The sequence below is a fragment of the Hydra vulgaris genome, chromosome 13 (assembly GCF_038396675.1).
Source record: "Hydra vulgaris chromosome 13, alternate assembly HydraT2T_AEP".
NCBI lineage: Eukaryota > Metazoa > Cnidaria > Hydrozoa > Anthoathecata > Hydridae > Hydra > Hydra vulgaris.
In genome coordinates this window covers 60,215,654-60,233,840 of record NC_088932.1, presented here as the reverse complement: position 1 = coordinate 60,233,840, position 18,187 = coordinate 60,215,654, and the positions used below count along the sequence as shown (strand labels likewise).

Genomic DNA, 18,187 nt, shown 5'->3' with positions numbered 1-18,187 from the left:
AAGCGCAGTTTTGGCCTCCACAAAATAAAAATGCGGACTCGTCAGTGTGTCAATAGAAAGCTATAAAAGAGTAAAAACATCATAAAATTAACAAGTATTTAACTTACAAAAAAAACGTTTAAAATTTTATCAAAGAATTAAAGTAAAGTTATTTAAAGTGGAAAGCGTACTAACTAATAACAATAAAGCCCCTAGCCCAGTTTTATATTAAATCACCAATGCAGCAGCCAGTTAGGTTTCTTTTTTGTTTAAGACTGGGATTTAGTGTATTTAAACCACAAAGGATTTTGCAGAAGTTTTTTCTCACTCTCCTATTCTCTATTTTTGACTTCACGCGATTCAAAGCATTTATTCTAGTCTAACCTGTATTGTAATCCTAACCCTGACTGAAAGCATATATTGTAATCACTAGTTGGTTAATTGAAAGAAAAACAATATGTATAAACAATTTGTATTGTATTCTTTTAGGTTAAGTCAATAAAAAATTCAAAGCCCCAATATAGTAAACTAATTTCACGTGAGTAGGTGAAATGACTTACATAACTTTTAATTGAAGGGTCATATTTCATATAATGAGTTTTTTACCTTTAATAGTAAAAATGTTCATTATTATTTAATGAAAAATCAAACATACTTTGTATTTTCGACAAATAAAAACATCTAAATAAACAAAGGTTTGTTTTCAGTTATTAAACACTTTATATAGTTTCATTTTTCAAAGTTGAGAACGTTTATTTTAAATAATTTCAAATGTTGAGAATTTTATGTATATATATATGTAGAAATTTTATGAACATAATATGTATAATATATATTATATAAATACATTATATGTATAATATTGATACATAATATATTATATATTATATATTTAATAAAGATGTAAAGTTTTTTTTACTTGTTATTGTTTGTGAAGTTTAAAAACGGAGGAACTATCATTTTGTTTAATACTATGTAATGTTCAGATTTGATATATATATATATATATATATATATATATATATATATATATATATATATATATATATATATATATATATATATATATATATATATATATATATATATATATATATATATATATACAATTTTAATTATTTATGAGTTGTTGTTTTTTTTATCTAATTTTCAAATACTCATTAATACTTTATTATAACCTTTTAGAATAACGACTGTACAAATTTAAATGGAACCAAATCAAGGAGATAAAATTAGCTTATTTAAAGGTAATTTTTATATAAATACCCATTTTTAAATTCTTTCTTTCAATGATACTTAGTGATAGTAATAGCAGTAGTAGTAGTAGTAGTAGTAGTAGTAGTAGTAGTAGTAGTAGTAGTAGTAGTAGTAGTAGTAGTAGTAGTAGTAGTAGTAGTAGTAGTAGTAGTAGTAGTAGTAGTAGTAGTAGTAGTAGTAGTAGTAGTAGTAGTAGTTGTAGTAAACAACCTGCAGAAGAATCTTCGGTATATTCGAGTAGATCTGACATTTATAAAATTTAGTTGTAATTTAGTAGATCTGACATTTATAAAATTTAGTTGTAGATCTGACATTAAAAAAAGTTAGTTGTAATATTAATACAAAGATTTATGTGGATATATCAGTAAATGTAGCATTATTTTGGAGCTTAGAAATTCATTTTTAATCAAATTAAAATTTTAAAAAACTTTTAAAAGCGTGCAGCTGTCTACCTACTTTATTCAATTTTGTTTTACATGGAAGATATTAATTATATTAACTTTTATAGATTTAAACTCTTGACATTAATAAAACCAAATAGATCTATATCCATTCGGTCTCTTAAATACGCTATTTACCCCAAAATTCAGCCAAATTTTTTATTGATGAAATTGAAATAAAAAGAGATGTTGTAACGAAGTATTTAGGAGTGGTTTCTCGACAAGAACAATAAATGGAAAATTATAAGTTAAAATGTAAATAAGATAATTTTAACTTATAATGTAATTTTTAGGGTCATCAGCTTCCAAGTAACTTTTTTTTGGTCCTTTGAGTGTTCAAAATATGATTTCAATCCAAAAGAAAATGGGGCTTTCAAATACCGGAATGAGGAAAATTGGATTTGCTCTCAACCAGATTAGCCTAGTAAGGCTAGTTGAAACCAACTTTCATCAAAAGGCATTAAGAGACTACTTCACCATAAGAACTTGTTGCTAGCTCAGAAGATAGCCAGCTGGTATGGAAAAATCTTACTTTTTCCAAATCAATTGCTCTCTCAGCGCCTTGGTTATTGCTATCATAGCTCGTTGTTTTTCGTTCTCTTTCATTTGATTATGTTTTGAAAATCAAAGGTTTCAAACCCAGTTTTCTGAAGCATCAAATTTCTGTCACTCCAAAGAATTATGCTGTTTTTCATCATGTTCAACAATGTTTAAAGGGGAAAAAAATTAGCCTGGGACTGTATAGTAACAAGCCACAAAAGCTTTATATTCTTCCAAAAGTAATTGGAAAAGATACAAAAAAAGATGCTTCTCATCCCAATTACTCTCTTCAGTTCTTAAACTGTGTTGTTGTATATATATATATATAAATGTATGATAGTAAAAAAGTATGAACCAACTGCGCAGAACTTCAGCAAGATGCAAAAAAGTCAAATAAGAATATTCTGACAAACTTTGGGTTGTTAGAATGCTTTATTGAGAAGTGTTTTTTTTTTGCCAAAATGTTTGTTAATAAGAAAAAAGAATAATAAAATAATTCAGAAATTCTGTGTATTTCTATTTAATATTTAGACTTTTTTGAGTGAAATAACTTTTTTTTGGAGAAGTTGTAAGTTATAACTTGAGATAAATATCAGTTGTAGAAAAATGTTAATAACTCTGTTGGATTTTAATACAAATTTTTGAAATTTTATTATGGATACTTTATGGTATACAGTATCACCACTTCAAAGAATTTTGGGGGGATTTTCCATCAGCGTTAGGTTCTCAAATTTTCAGGGTGCCTGTCTGCTTTTTTTATATAAATTAAACAAACAGAATTTCTGCAGTGTTTATGGTATTTAGCAAAAATAAGCATGATGGAAAAAATATTTTTGGCGCACGATAAAAAAATAATTTTTTGCATTGACCTAAACAATAAGTTTGTATATAATAGGGATGTGCTGAGTGGATTCTCAATTATTCAATGCTTAAAGTGGACCCCATCTATGGAATAATACTGTTTTGCGGAATTTTGATCTAAATACTTTTCGCGTTTTAAAACTCAACCTTAAAAAAAAAGAGTTCTTTAGTTCGATATATACTCAGATACCTCTAGTATTATAAAAGTTGTTATACAACAAGGGTTTTAGTAATTTATTTTTTATTATACTATACTTCTCTTTATTTCGTTTGCTTATACTTTATAAGGTTCGGATTTTTATATTTATAAAGCTCAAGATCTTATAATTGTCTTTCAGATCCTAATACTTAGATAAGTAAAAACATTTATCTAAATATCTTCACCAGTCGGTTTCCCCATCAGCATGTTTATCAGGAGGCTGCAAAACCTATTGAAAGGAAACAGACCGTAGAAGATATCTTGATAAGTGTTTTTACTAAATTATTTTTTTCTCTGTTCTTTTAGAACATTCAGTTCCCTATTTGAGTACAGAATTTTATATTATTTAGGGAAAAAATTAAAGCGTAATAGTTAAATAACTATAATATTTTTTTTAATTAAATTTACTTTTTTGGAAATACTTTTATTCTATTTTCAATTACTAAGAAATTTGTTTTTAAAAAGTATTACTTTCGTGATAGTAATGAATGCTACAAAACAGTTACTTTTGAACAGCTATTAATGTTTTGTATGTTTTATTTGCACAATCACAACTATGACTTTCTTAGAGATAAATTCCGCACGAAGGAATTCTCAATACATTTTTTTACTGTGTGTTACAGTTATAAGCAAAGTAAACTGATCACCGTCAAGATGAAGGTGAAGCCTAAAAATCAATGAGGTGCAATCCGTTATCATACATGTTATAACATAATATAGCATCTAAAAATTCTTTTGTTTTGATTGTGCAAATAAAACACACAATTTACCACACATACCACATTGCGCTAAGTTCTGTCTATTCTGAGCCTGTATATATACAGGCTTAGAATAGACAGAGCTTTGCGCAATGTGGTTGTTTGATTTTGAGTTAGAGGCATGTGCGCGTTTATTGAAATTAAAACAAATGTCAAAAATTGTATTGAATAACAAAAGATAATTAGAATAATTATACAATGTTTATACCCTTTGGCCACTTTATTAATCCAGACCTGAGCAATACATACAATAAAAATGTGCTTACCTAGGGCCACCTCGTATTAAAAGAAAAAGAGTGTTTTGTAAGTTGGTTTTGTTGTTTTAAGCCAACTCTGGTGACTAAGATGGTTCTCTTGTTTTAAACACACAAGTCAGACAACTTGTGTTTTCAAAACAAAAAAACCAGAGCTTAATGTCGTGTGAAAAACTTCCTGCATCTAGCCAAAGACAAAATATTTGTAAGCATCTAATGCTTCTTAGTTATCTCTAGCCTCAAGAGAATAGATTCGAGGACTTTTTATTAAATAGTTATAAACATCATGGTATTGAACTCATGGCCATTTAGTTTGATCATCTTTCCAAGTATTTGCAAGGAACTTGTATATACACCGGTTGATTCCAAGTATTGAAAGTTTATTTATATACCTTTCTGCGGCGTTAAATTCTAATCTTTCAAAGTATTTACAAACCGATATTTCTTTTTTTTGAACTCTTTAAATCACTTTTTTGTACGAATTCTCCTGCTTTATTATCTCAAGTAATCATTTGTTTTCCCCCATCCAAGATGGTAACAACTTGCGCTATTGTTATTTTGCTCAACCACGTGACTTTCCGACTGCGAGGATACAACTATAAACAAGAAATATATAAACTTATTTGTAACTAACATGAAAAAATTGCAAATGAAAACTAAATTAAAAAATTGCAAATAAATAAAAAATTTTAAAAACTAATTTAAACTTACTACTTGATATAGCATGACACGTGTCATTTACCGTTTTATTATGATTTACTGTTTTATTATCATCGCGAGCGGACGTTTTTTTTTTCAAACGACTTTGTTAAAGCTAAATTTGTTTATATTTATTTTTCTAAAGAAAATAAATAACTTTTTATATAATATGGCAGTTACATTATTAGCAATAACAAAATTGTTTGAAGATTACAAAAAAGATTTTGAACTGATGTTAAAGCAACAAGAAAAAGCTAGTATTATTAGTGGAAACTTAAAAATATTTAATGACAGATTAGAAAAAGTAGAAAAAGACATCGACGATTTAAAACTTAGTTTGAATTTTCAACAACAACTAATTGATGAAAAAGTTATGAAAGCAAAAGTTTGCAGGAAAGAAAAAAATTTAGGGAGATCGGTCTAGACGTAATAATTTAAGAGTAGATGGAATTGATGAAAATGAAGGTGAAAGCTGGGAGGAAAGCGAAATAAAGGTAAAAAAAATTTTGAAGATATATGATCTGTTAATAATGTCAAATTGAATGGGTCCATAGAACTGGCAGCAAAGAATTTAAAAAGCCAAGAACAATAGTAATAAAACCTTTAGATTATAAAGATAAAGTCGAAATTTTGAGGAGTCGAGTAAACTAAAAGGGAAAAATGTTTATATAAACGAAGACTTCTGTTTCGAAACGACACAAATCCGGAAAGATTTGTGTCGTTAAGGGAAAAAATGAAAATCGAAGGAGCGGCTGGTAAGTTTGCCTTCTTATCTTGCCAATTTATCTTACGATACTTGCCAATTTATCTTACGATAAATTGATGATTCGAGATTGAGATGCAAAAAAAAAGCAATCAGTTTTATAATATTTGTCATTAATTAACGAAATTTTATTTTCATTATTTCTATGCATATTTAATTTAAACTGTTTTTAAAAAAGGAGGAAAACTTCATGTTTAAATCTTCAAATGAAAATGACATCATCGATGATAATGGCACTGATTTAAATTATTTTAGTCACAAAATGCTAGAAAGTCAATACTATTCAGTTTATGAATCATCACAATATCTAAGAAAAACTAAAAACACTTTTTCAATTTTAAATATCAATTTTCGAAGTTTAAATAAAAACTTTGAAAATTTAAAAATGTTATTGGATACAATTAAACACAATTTTAAAATTATTTGTCTGACAGAAAACTTGGTGTAAATGCGGTGAAACAAATTATGAATTTGAACAAATTAATTACACATCAATTCATCAAGCACGTGAAGTAAATGCAGGTGGGGGCGTTTGTATTTATATCCACAATTCAATAAATTTTGTCTTACGTAACGATCTCTGCGTCAATGAAACAGATTGTGAGTCTTAGTGCATTGAATTAGTAAATAATGCAGAAAGAAACACAATTATAAATACTACTTATATACCGCCATCTGGAAACTTAAAAAAATGTAAAACTCATCTTAAAACATTTGTAAACAAAGTTATAAATAAAAAAAACATATTTATATGGTCGGAGATTTTAACATCAACCTGATTAACTATGCCTCAAATATTAATGCTAAGAATTTTATAAACACTCTTCTACAAAATAACCTCATCCTAACAATAAACAAATCTACAAGAATAACAAATTGGTCTTCTACTCTTCTTGATTACATCATAACTAACAACTTTCATAATAACCCTCTTTACACAGGTATAATACAGACCGATATTTTGGATTATTTTCCTACATTCTTAGCTACAAATAACCTTTTAATAAACAATATTTCCCCAAAATCCACCTTAATTCGGCAACAGGTCAATAAAAACTCCTTAAAAAAATTTAAAAATTGTTTACAAAATTGCGTTGATTGGGATCTAGTACTGCAATCAAATGATGCTAATAATGTTTATGAATTGTTTCTTAATCAATTTTGCAAACAATATGAAATAGCGTTTCCAGAAATTAAAAAAAGTATAAATAATAAGTCGCTCCAAACTCCCTGGATGTCTAAAAGTTTACTAAAATCCTCAACAAAAAAATTATAAAAATATATTTGAAAAAACCCAAAAATATGTAGAATGTAATTAAGGGTTTAATTGGGAAAAATAATTACAACAAAAGCACGCTGCCAAAAAATCTCTTAATTAATGGAAAGTTAGTTTATGAAAAATCATTTATAGCTGAAGAACTAAACAATTACTTTGTTAATATTGGCCAAAATTTGGCCTCTAAAACTCCTAATAATTCCATTCCATTCGATTCATGCTTAAAAACTTATGATAAATTTACGTATGAAACTGATTTAAAACTGAGTAAGTTGAGAACTGCTTTTAGCAGTCTCAAAAGTAAAAAAGGTGAAGGTTTTGATAAAATTAGTGTCGGTATTGAATAATAAGTATTTGACGTCATTAAACCTTCTTTATTGCACATTTTCAATCTCTCATTAAAGTCAGGTATTGTTTCTGATAAGTTAAAAATTGCCCGTATTACACAAATTTTTAAATCTGGAGATAGTTCAAATATTTTAAATTACAGGCCTATATCAATGTTACCATGTTTCTCAAAACTTCCTGAGAGAATAATGAAAAAATCTCAGACTTTATAATCATCTAACTGAGAATGATATGTTGTATTGCAAACAATTTGGCTTTAAAAATAAACATTCTACTGAACACACAGTAGTTGAAATTTCCAATCAAATATCTAACGCCTTAGATAATGACTGTTTTACATTAGGAGTTTTCATTGATTTGTCCAAAGCTTTTGATACTGTAAATCACTATATTCTAATAACAAAACTCGAAAACTACGAAGTAAAAAATAAAAACTTACTTTGGTTCAAAGATCATCTGACAAACAGAAAGCAATTTTTATACTATGATCAAACAAATACAATTCCATACTCCATAACTTGCTGGGTTCCTCAGGGACCTATCTTAGGACCCCTTTTATTCCTGTTGTACATAAACGACTTATACTTATCAACAAATCTTCTAGACCTAATTTTGTTTGCTGATGATTCTAATCTTTTTTTTTTCTCACAGAGATGTTAAATTACTTTTTAAAATAGTTAACGAACATCTATATAAAGTTAGTAAGCGGTTTGAAAGTAATAAACTTTCAGTAAATGCGGATAAAACAAAATATATACTTTTTCATAAGGTTTTTCATAAATCTGAAAATATTCCTTTTAAATTACCAGATCTTAAAATTAATAACACTTTTATTAAAAGAGAATCATTCATAAATTTTTTAGAAGTAAAATTGGATGAAAATTTACAGTGGTATTCACATATAAATAGTATTGAAAAAAAAACCTTAAAAAATATTGCAATGATATTTAGGGCTAAACCTTTTCTAAATATATCATCCCTGAAAAAATTTTATTTTTCCTTTATCCATAATTATTTGTCTTATTTTAATATTGTGTGGGGTACTACTAACCATACAAAGCTAAAGAAACTCTACAACAAACGAAAACATGCTTGGTTGCTTGCGAACCACTTCTACGTGTGCTCGGTGTTTTAAATGTGTATAAACTTAATTTACACCAAATTTTATTATTTACGTTTATAACAAAAAATGGATTACCTCCAAAAATATTTCAATCTTATTTTAATAAAATTACCCATAAATACTCAACAAAGTTTTCAGATAACAATTTTATTGCTCCACAATATAAATTAAAATTAACTATTCCTTCCTATTCAATTAAATACCGCGGACCTAATCTGTGGAAAAAGTTTCCAGACATTGTCAACAATAAGCAGACTACATTAGAGCAATTTAAGGACGAATCAAAACGAATATTATTATTAATGGATATATCCAACTTTAAATGTTTATTTTAAACTAAAAACAGTCATATAAAAAATAGATTTAATTGTATCAGTGATTAATATAAATTAATACAAAATATTTAAAATAAAAAAAATGTGTATATAATTTATCACTGATGATGTTAATAATTTATCTAGTGATTATATTAATTATGAAATTTCATTTCTTGTTGTCTCTTATCCTCAAGTAATTTTCGGTTTTCATTTCTATTTGTTATTTTATATATGTTTTTACGTTACGGTAATGTAGAATTTATTGCTATTATTTTTTTTAAATGGGGCTCGGCGATAAGGCTGAATACGCCTTCTTCTCGCTCCAGCCAATAGTTTATATAAATGTAATTGCAATGTAAACATTTTTAAACGGCAAAAAAAAAAACGTGTCAAAAATAGCAAATTATAAAACTTAAATATACAAATTATAATAATCAATGTATAAACTTTGCTCTAACTAGCATAAATAAGTACCCATAAAAAAAATGCAAGTAAATATTTTACAACTGATTTATTTTACAACTGATGAAACTTACAGTGTGATATTGCATGCCACGTGTCTAAAATTAATATCTAAATCTAGCTCTATGTAAACATAGCTGCAACTAACCTAAATAATGATAACCATCAAAAGATATGTTAATATTTTTAATTTTACAACTGATTTAAATTTATATCGTAAACTACAACATGTCACGTTTAAAATAGAAGAATATACAAGAATATATACAAGTCATATAGGCTATATTATAGAAACAATTGTTCAACTAACCCCTTAGTTTATTATATAAAGCAAATGGATAAACACAGTTTAAGTTACACTCCGTTATTTGTAATTTTGAAGGTTGTTAAACTTATTTTAAATTTTCTATATAAAGTTCATACAAAAAATTTAAAATATAAAGTTTATATAAAAAATTTAAAATATAAAGTTTATATAAAAAATTTAAAATAAGTTTAACAACCTTCGAAATTACAAATAACGGAGTGTAATTTAAACTGTGGTTATTTAATTGCTTTCTCTACTAAAATTTAGTAAAAAAAGGCAAGTGGATAAATACAAAGTAAATTACGCTTTATTTAAATAGCTTCACATATAGTCGAAATGTGAAGCTATTTAAAAAATGGCAAATTAAACTTACTATACGACTATAAACTTATATACGACTTAAACGTGGTTTGAATAAACGCCTTTAAAAACTATATCATTTATAAATAAAGAACTATAATATATTGACAAAATCTAAAACAAACAAACAAGGTTTAAACATATAATCTACAGAAGCAGCACTTTATAATTTTTTATGGAAACCCTTTTTAATAAAAAGTTGTTTAGTTGTTTTTCAACGGGTTTGAATAATACGATGAATTAACGAAATTTTGAAGAATCCGTTAATAGTTAAATTTACCCCGTCGGTTTTGTGATTTTTGGTTACGAATTACTTCGTTAATTTAACAGAAAAAAGCAATCCGTTATTCTAACGAATTGTTTTTAGTCTGTAAAACTAGTGATAAAATTAACGATAATTTTTTTTATCAAAGTTTTCAAATTGCTTGGTGCCCCGGCCCCGAGCAATTTACTCTAGCAACAGTGATTATGTGGTTATAAATAAATGAGCTTCTTCAAATGTTCAACAAAAAGTAAAGCGCAAAGGTTTTGCTGGGGAGCTAATTGAATTGATAAACATGTTACGGAATCAACAGAATTCCGAGACAGAATGAGGAGAGGAGGCAACATTTTGAGGACTAGTTTTATATCACATTTTTGATTCTGTGATTGGTGGACTCACTGCTCGTAGCCATTCAAGAAGTTTTTGCTGAATTCTTTTTTTTTGTGAGAATATTAAAAACTGTTTGAACCAGAAATCAAGAGTGCCTGCGCCCATTTTTTTGCAGAAATATTCATGTGACGAGACTGAAAATGAACTGACTTAAAAATTGCTTCATATGAAATAAATTCATTCGGCAAACTTTGGAGAGAAACCTCTTGTCTCATTCGGCTTTTTAAACGAAATTTCTGAAACAAAGCTCGGGGAACTTTTCAAAAAATGTAGTTATTCCTATGCGTTTCTTTAATTCAATAAATTGAAGCTCTTCAAAAACTTTTTGCGCAAGAACGAACCAATGATCTTGCTATTTTAAGTAATAGGTCTCAATTAGTTCAAAATATTGACTTCATGATGTGATTAAAGAGTTTGTTAAAAATAAGCAAGAAAAATAACATTGGAAGACACAAAAGCTGGACTACTTAATTATACTTATATACCAGCAGTATAATCAAAAAATTTGAGCAGGCTTTTTTTTTTTTTTAAATTTGGAAAGAAGGGGGACCAAATTGAAGGATACTCGGAGCCCCTAAATCCTGTGCACGGCCCTGGGTTGAAATCAGGTTAATTAATCAACATCTGAGGTTTGACGTGAAAAATATGTAGAACTTTAAAAAAAATGGCTTCAAAATATTGACCTAATTTAAACATTGAAAAAATGGAAAATGCTTGTTGGGTATGTGATCACTTATGACTATAAGAAATAGGTTCATCAAAAAAAAATTATCTAGATATGTTGGATATATAGTTCGACTTAGATTTGCGAAGTTTTTTATTTAGAGTCTCAAAGAAGAAACTAATAGATATCATTCTAATGCGTCAGCTATCTGTACTTCATTTTCCAAATGATTATAAACAATGATCAGAAAGTAAATTGAGAAACCTTTTTTGAATATTCTACCTGCAGTTTTATAGAAATATTGACTATAGCTTTTAGGTTATTTATCATAACCTGCGCAAGCAATCTTTCAACCTGATAATTAAATCTACCACTACTTTGATTAGTTTTCTTTAATTTAATTCAAAAATATATATTACATTTATTAATTAACTAATTTGTACAAAATTTTAGAATTCGAAAATGAAATAAAAAAGCAAACATAAAATAGAAATAAAAATTTTATGAAAGTCCAAACATTTGCATTACGGGTTGGTAGAGAACAAGCTTTAAAAAATGTGTTTTTTTTTATGAATTTTAAACTCCAAAACTCAGTTAAAATTTAAATTTAGTAAAATTTGAATTAAAAAAAAAAAACATCGTTCTTTTGGTTGAATTCTCTAGAGTAATTACTTGATGTTTTTCAAATTGTTAAGTTTACAAGTTTTGTTCACAAAAACGTTCTCTTAATATATAAAAATACTGTAACATGAGACTTTATTCAAAAACATTTTTAAAAGTAGTATAATTTTATAATTTTTTTATATTAAAACTTTTAAAAACTGGACTTAATACGCTAATAAATAACGCGTCACGTTTGAAAAAATTGAAAAAAATTAAAATAAACGATATTAAATTTATTTTAATTGAGAGAATAAGTTTTGAAAAACTAACCATGCGTTCATTTTTAGAAGTTCAACCGTTTTCAGAAAATTTATTTTCACGCGAAAAATTACTTCGTGAAATTCGACGTTTTTTACATGGAGCAAGCAAGTCAACTTTAGTATTATATGGAATGTCCGGTGTTGGGAAGACACACATTACAAGAAAGTATTGCGAAATTTATTATAACTTCTACAAAAACTTTGTTTGGATAGACGCAGCAATTGGAAAGTTAAGAACCTCCATGAGAAACCAATGTCAAATATTAGGTTTCGATGTTTATGACTCGAAAGGTGATTATTTGAATATAGAAGTGATTGTTGAAAAAATTCACAACCATTATAAAAATGAAAAAACATTGTATATTTTTGACAATGTCGACGATGAAAGTGTGAAAAACCTGACCATGTATATTTCAAGAAAACCGAACTCATTTACGTTGATTACCTCCCAATGGAGAGCGTGGTCGAATAACGTAAACAAAATGCTAGTTGATGTTTTTACTTCAGAAGAAGCATTCGCTTATGTAAAAAATAATATTAAAGAAAACGCCGATGAAAATATAAGAAACCTCATTAAAGAACTTGGTTATCATCCGTTCGCTATTACTCAGGCTATAAAATATATAAATATTCATAGAATTTCGATAGCAAAATACGTAGATCGATATAGATCGAAACCAGAAATATTTGACAATAACTTTCCAACCGAAGAAGAACCAAAGTCTGCAATAAAAGCAATTAACTTAGTTTTAATAAAATTAGAAAAAAGTAAACCTTTTCCATTTCAAATATTAAACTGCTTATCTCATTGCGACTATCAAAACATAAGTAAACAGTTTATAATTCAAATTTCAAAACAAATGGAAATAAACGAAGAATATGTAATAGATGAAGCCGTTGGGTTACTAATGTGTTATTCTTTACTAAATTTTGATGATAACAAATATTCAATGCACGAACTGACACAGCTGACGTGTAGATGTTTTCAAAATAGAAATTCAACTACAAATACGTATCTTAGTTTAATTGAAAATTTATTTATATTTGAATTGAATGAAGTAAAAGATCACGTGGATTACGGAAACTATTTTGTTTTCCATTTTATCTGTATGTTTCGCACTAACAGAATAAAAATTTCAAAAACATTCCATAATATGACGACATCTATTGAAAAATTATTAGTATGTAAAGGTTTATTTGAAGAAGCAATCGAAATATTAAAAAGTATTCAAAGTTTTAATACAGAAACTTATGGTGAAAATAATAAACATACGATTGAAACAAAACATAATATCGCAGGCTGTTTGTACGCTATGGGAAAATATAACGAAGCTTTAGAAATTTATTATTCTGTTGATAAAATACAAACTGAAATTTTAGGTATCAACCATCCATATACAATGTCAACAAAACATAATATCGCAAGCTGTTTGAAAGCTATGGGAAAATATAACGAAGCTTTAGAAATTTATTATTCTGTTGATAAAATACAAACTGAAATTTTAGGTATCAACCATCCATATACAATGTCAACAAAACATAATATCGCAAGCTGTTTGAACGCTATGGGAAAATATAACGAAGCTTTAGAAATTTATTATTCTGTTGATAAAATACAAACTGAAATTTTAGGTATCAACCATCCAGATACAATGAGAACAAAACATAATATCGCAATCTGTTTGTGCGCTATGGGAAAATATAACGAAGCTTTAGAAATTTATTATTCTGTTGATAAAATACAAACTGAAATTTTAGGTATCAACCATCCAAATACAATGTCAACAAAATATAATATCGCAAACTGTTTGAACGCTATGGGAAAATATAACGAAGCTTTAGAAATTTATTATTCTGTTGATAAAATACAAACTGAAATTTTAGGTATCAACCATCCAAATACAATGTCAACAAAATATAATATCGCAAACTGTTTGAACGCTATGGGAAAATATAACGAAGCTTTAGAAACTTATTATTCTGTTGATAAAATGCAAACTGAAAATTTAGGTATCAACCATCCAGATACAATGAGAACAAAACATAATATCGCAAGCTGTTTGAACGCTATGGGAAAATATAACGAAGCTTTAGAAATTTATTATTCTGTTGATAAAATACGAACTGAAATTTTAGGTATCAACCATCCAAATACAATGTCAACAAAAAATAATATCGCAAACTGTTTCTACGCTATGGGAAAATATAACGAAGCTTTAGAAATTTATTATTCTGTTGATAAAATACAAACTGAAATTTTAGGTATCAACCATCCAGATACAATGTCAACAAAACATAATATCGCAAACTGTTTGAACGCTATGGGAAAACATAACGAAGCTTTAGAAATTTATTATTCTGTTGATAAAATAAAAACTGAAATTTTAGGTATCAACCATCCAGATACAATGACAACAAAACATAATATCGCAAACTGTTTGTACGCTATGGGAAAATATAACGAAGCTTTAGAAATTTATTATTCTGTTGATAAAATACGAACTGAAATTTTAGGTATCAACCATCCAAATACAATGTCAACAAAACATAATATCGCAAACTGTTTGAACGCTATGGGAAAATATAACGAAGCTTTAGAAATTTATTATTCTGTTGATAAAATACGAACTGAAATTTTAGGTATCAACCATCCAGATACAATAAGAACAAAACATAATATCGGAAACTGTTTGAACGCTATGGGAAAATATAACGAAGCTTTAGAAATTTATTATTCTGTTGATAAAATACAAACTGAAATTTTAGGTATCAACCATCCAAATACAATGATAACAAAACATAATATCGCAAACTGTTTGGACAAAATGGGAAAATACAACGAAGCTTTAGAAATTTATTATTCTGTTGATAAAATACGAACTGAAATTTTAGGTATCAACCATCCAGATACAATGACAACAAAACATAATATCGCAAACTGTTTGATCGCTATGGGAAAATGTAACGAAGCTTTAGAAATTTATTATTCTGTTGATAAAATACAAACTGAAATTTTAGGTATCAACCATCCATATACAATGGGAACAAAAAATAATATCGCAAACTGTTTGTACGCTACGGGAAAATATAACGAAGCTTTAGAAATTTATTATTCTGTTGATAAAATACAAACTGAAATTTTAGGTATCAACCATCCAAATACAATGACAACAAAACATAATATCGCAAACTGTTTGAACGCTATGGGAAAATATAACGAAGCTTTAGAAATTTATTATTCTGTTGATAAAATACAAACTGAAATTTTAGGTATCAACCATCCAGATACAATAAGAACAAAACATAATATCGCAAACTGTTTGAACGCTATGGGAAAATATAACGAAGCTTTAGAAATTTATTATTCTGTTGATAAAATACGAACTGAAATTTTAGGTATCAACCATCCAAATACAATGATAACAAAGCATAATATCGCAAACTGTTTGGACAAAATGGGAAAATACAACGAAGCTTTAGAAATTTATTATTCTGTTGATAAAATACAAACTGAAATTTTAGGTATCAACCATCCAGATACAATGAGAACAAAAAATAATATTGCAATCTGTTTGAATAATAAAGAAAATCAGCAAAAATGTTGTTTAATTATTTGATTATTATTTTAGTTTTAATATATGTAAAGTGTTATACTTAACTTATAATTGACAAACATTTTTCTTTAAAAGTTGTAGAACTCCGTTCTTAATTCTTATAAAAATTTTCTTTATTTTTGTTATCATTCGTATAGCGCATTTTTTTAAAATAAAACGAAAGCTTATTTACTTTATCATTTATTTACATGTTATAAATTGTATTTATTATTGATTATAAATTAAAAAATGAAACTAATTTGAGGTTTTTACTAATTTTAGTTATTTACTCAAATAATTAAAGTATTTAAATTAGTTTAGTTAATTTATAAAAGTCTAAAGTATTTTAAAAGCAAAAATTTTGTTATTGCGATATATATATATATATATATATATATATATATATATATATATATATATATATATTTGTTAAAAGTAAATTTAATAGGTGAACCAAAGAATTTGATTCCCATAGGAATTATAGTATAGAATGTTTAAAACGGTATCTGATACATTTGTAAACTCTCATGATAATAATTTTCTTTACGTAAGTGATGATGATTTAATTCTTCTATTCTTATTAGTTTAAATTAGATACCGTAAACCGGGGTAACTTTGTACCAATTTTGATAAAGAAGATAACTTTTTGAAAAAAAGGAATATTTTTCCAAAACTATTTTGATGCTAAAAGTTGTGCATTACTAATATCATTTAATTAGTAAAATGGCGTATTCATTGTATTCATCAAATCCAAGATTTTATGGAAATAATGAGGTGGTCAATGTTACCCGGCAATGGGGTAACTTTGTCATAGTGAATTTTTTTTTAGCACCAGATGTAAATTAAGTGTTATTAATCACGTTTAATGTAATTTAAACTTACATTTAGCATTTATTTCAGAAATGGGTACCTAAAACATGTCAAGAAATTAAAGAAGGAACAATAAAAATAAATATAAACAGTATTAAAGAAACATATTAGCTAAAATAATTTGATTTATTTTTATTTTTTTTTTATTAAATGTCAGAAAAAGCAAAAAATAAGAGAGTACTAAAGAATAAACAAACAATTTGTAACATAAACTCTGTTTAAAAAAAAAAAAAATTAGGCATCTCTTTAGTAATCTATCATAAATTCAGTAGTGACTGATTCACCTTCAGATGGTGTTTCTGTTTCACTATCGTATTCTACAGAAATAGATTGTCCTGGTTCAATTTTAAGTCTTTTTTTGGATATATTATTTTTATTTTTACTTTGTGTAACATCTTTTTTATCACCACTGTCATTTTTTTTCTCATTTAATGTCTAAAAGACCTTGGTCTAAAGCTTTACGAGAACTCAAGACGTTTTCACTTGGTAACTTGATATACACTGGATTAGGATTAAATGGCACCAAACCACAAGTTCTAAATCAACTTATTAAATTTTTTCTTGAACATTCATTAATGGATGTCATTAAATCATTCAGGAACTTAGAGAAATCTTCTTTTGGTAACGTTGCAAATTTTTTATCACAAGAAGTAAGTTTCCAAACTAGAAGTATACTTCTCCATGCTTTCTTTAATGGTGCAAAGAATGCAATATCAAGAGGTTAAAGCATATGGGTTGAATTGGGCAGAAGGCATATGAATCTAGGCAAAAGAATTTCTCCGACACCATTTCCACAAAACATTATAGAGAAACCAACCTTACTGCAATTCATTATTCTCTCAGGGTACTTAATTCCACATTTCATAACAACATTTTTATTTCCAGGGTCATCACTCAAATTTGTTTCATCATAATTTCTAATGTTATAACGTGGAATTCTTTCAAGCTCAAGTCTAATATTGTCAAAATAAATTTTTAGTTGCTCTTTGTTTATAGCTGCATGTTTTCTTATAATATTTGATGCAATTCTATGGGTTAACTGTGAACATTTCATAAAACTTGAGATCCAATCATCACCATTGTTTTTAAATATTTTTACAGTACAATTTTGCAATTTTAAATAACCAGCAAATAACATTTTAACATCAAGTTTATTTAATGGAAATCTCCAATCACACATAACCTTGATTCTAGATGAAAATAACTGCTCCTTATCATAAGTAAATATGGCTGGTGCACCAATGCATTTTTTATGCGTTGACTTCATTTTATTATGTATAGTGCTTCCTGGTATACTAAACCTTTTTGAGGCTTGATGAATAGACATACGTTCATTAATTGCACCCATACACTCTTTCAAAAGAACTGGTATTAGAACAAGTGTTTATGCACATTTTCCAACACTATGCTTGTTATATTTACGAGGGATTAAGCTTTAAACAAAAGTAAATATAAACAACACAAGCAAACTGCAACGTAGTAATTTATTAAACTATTATATAATTTTATTAAATTGCAACTAAATTTAAAAATAAGAGTCTA

The 18,187-nt window shown here is 27.0% G+C and overlaps 1 protein-coding gene across 1 annotated transcript; it reads left to right on the top strand.

The window, feature by feature from the left end:
* The first annotated feature begins 886 nt into the window (after positions 1 to 886).
* LOC136089280 (uncharacterized) lies at positions 887 to 15,883 on the top strand. Its single transcript, XM_065815168.1, has 3 exons — positions 887 to 954; positions 1,165 to 1,226; positions 12,210 to 15,883. Exons 2-3 carry the CDS (start codon positions 1,187 to 1,189, stop codon positions 15,797 to 15,799), a joined length of 3,630 nt encoding a protein of 1,209 aa, XP_065671240.1. The 5' UTR covers positions 887 to 954; positions 1,165 to 1,186; the 3' UTR covers positions 15,800 to 15,883.
* Positions 15,884 to 18,187: the final 2,304 nt, after the last annotated feature.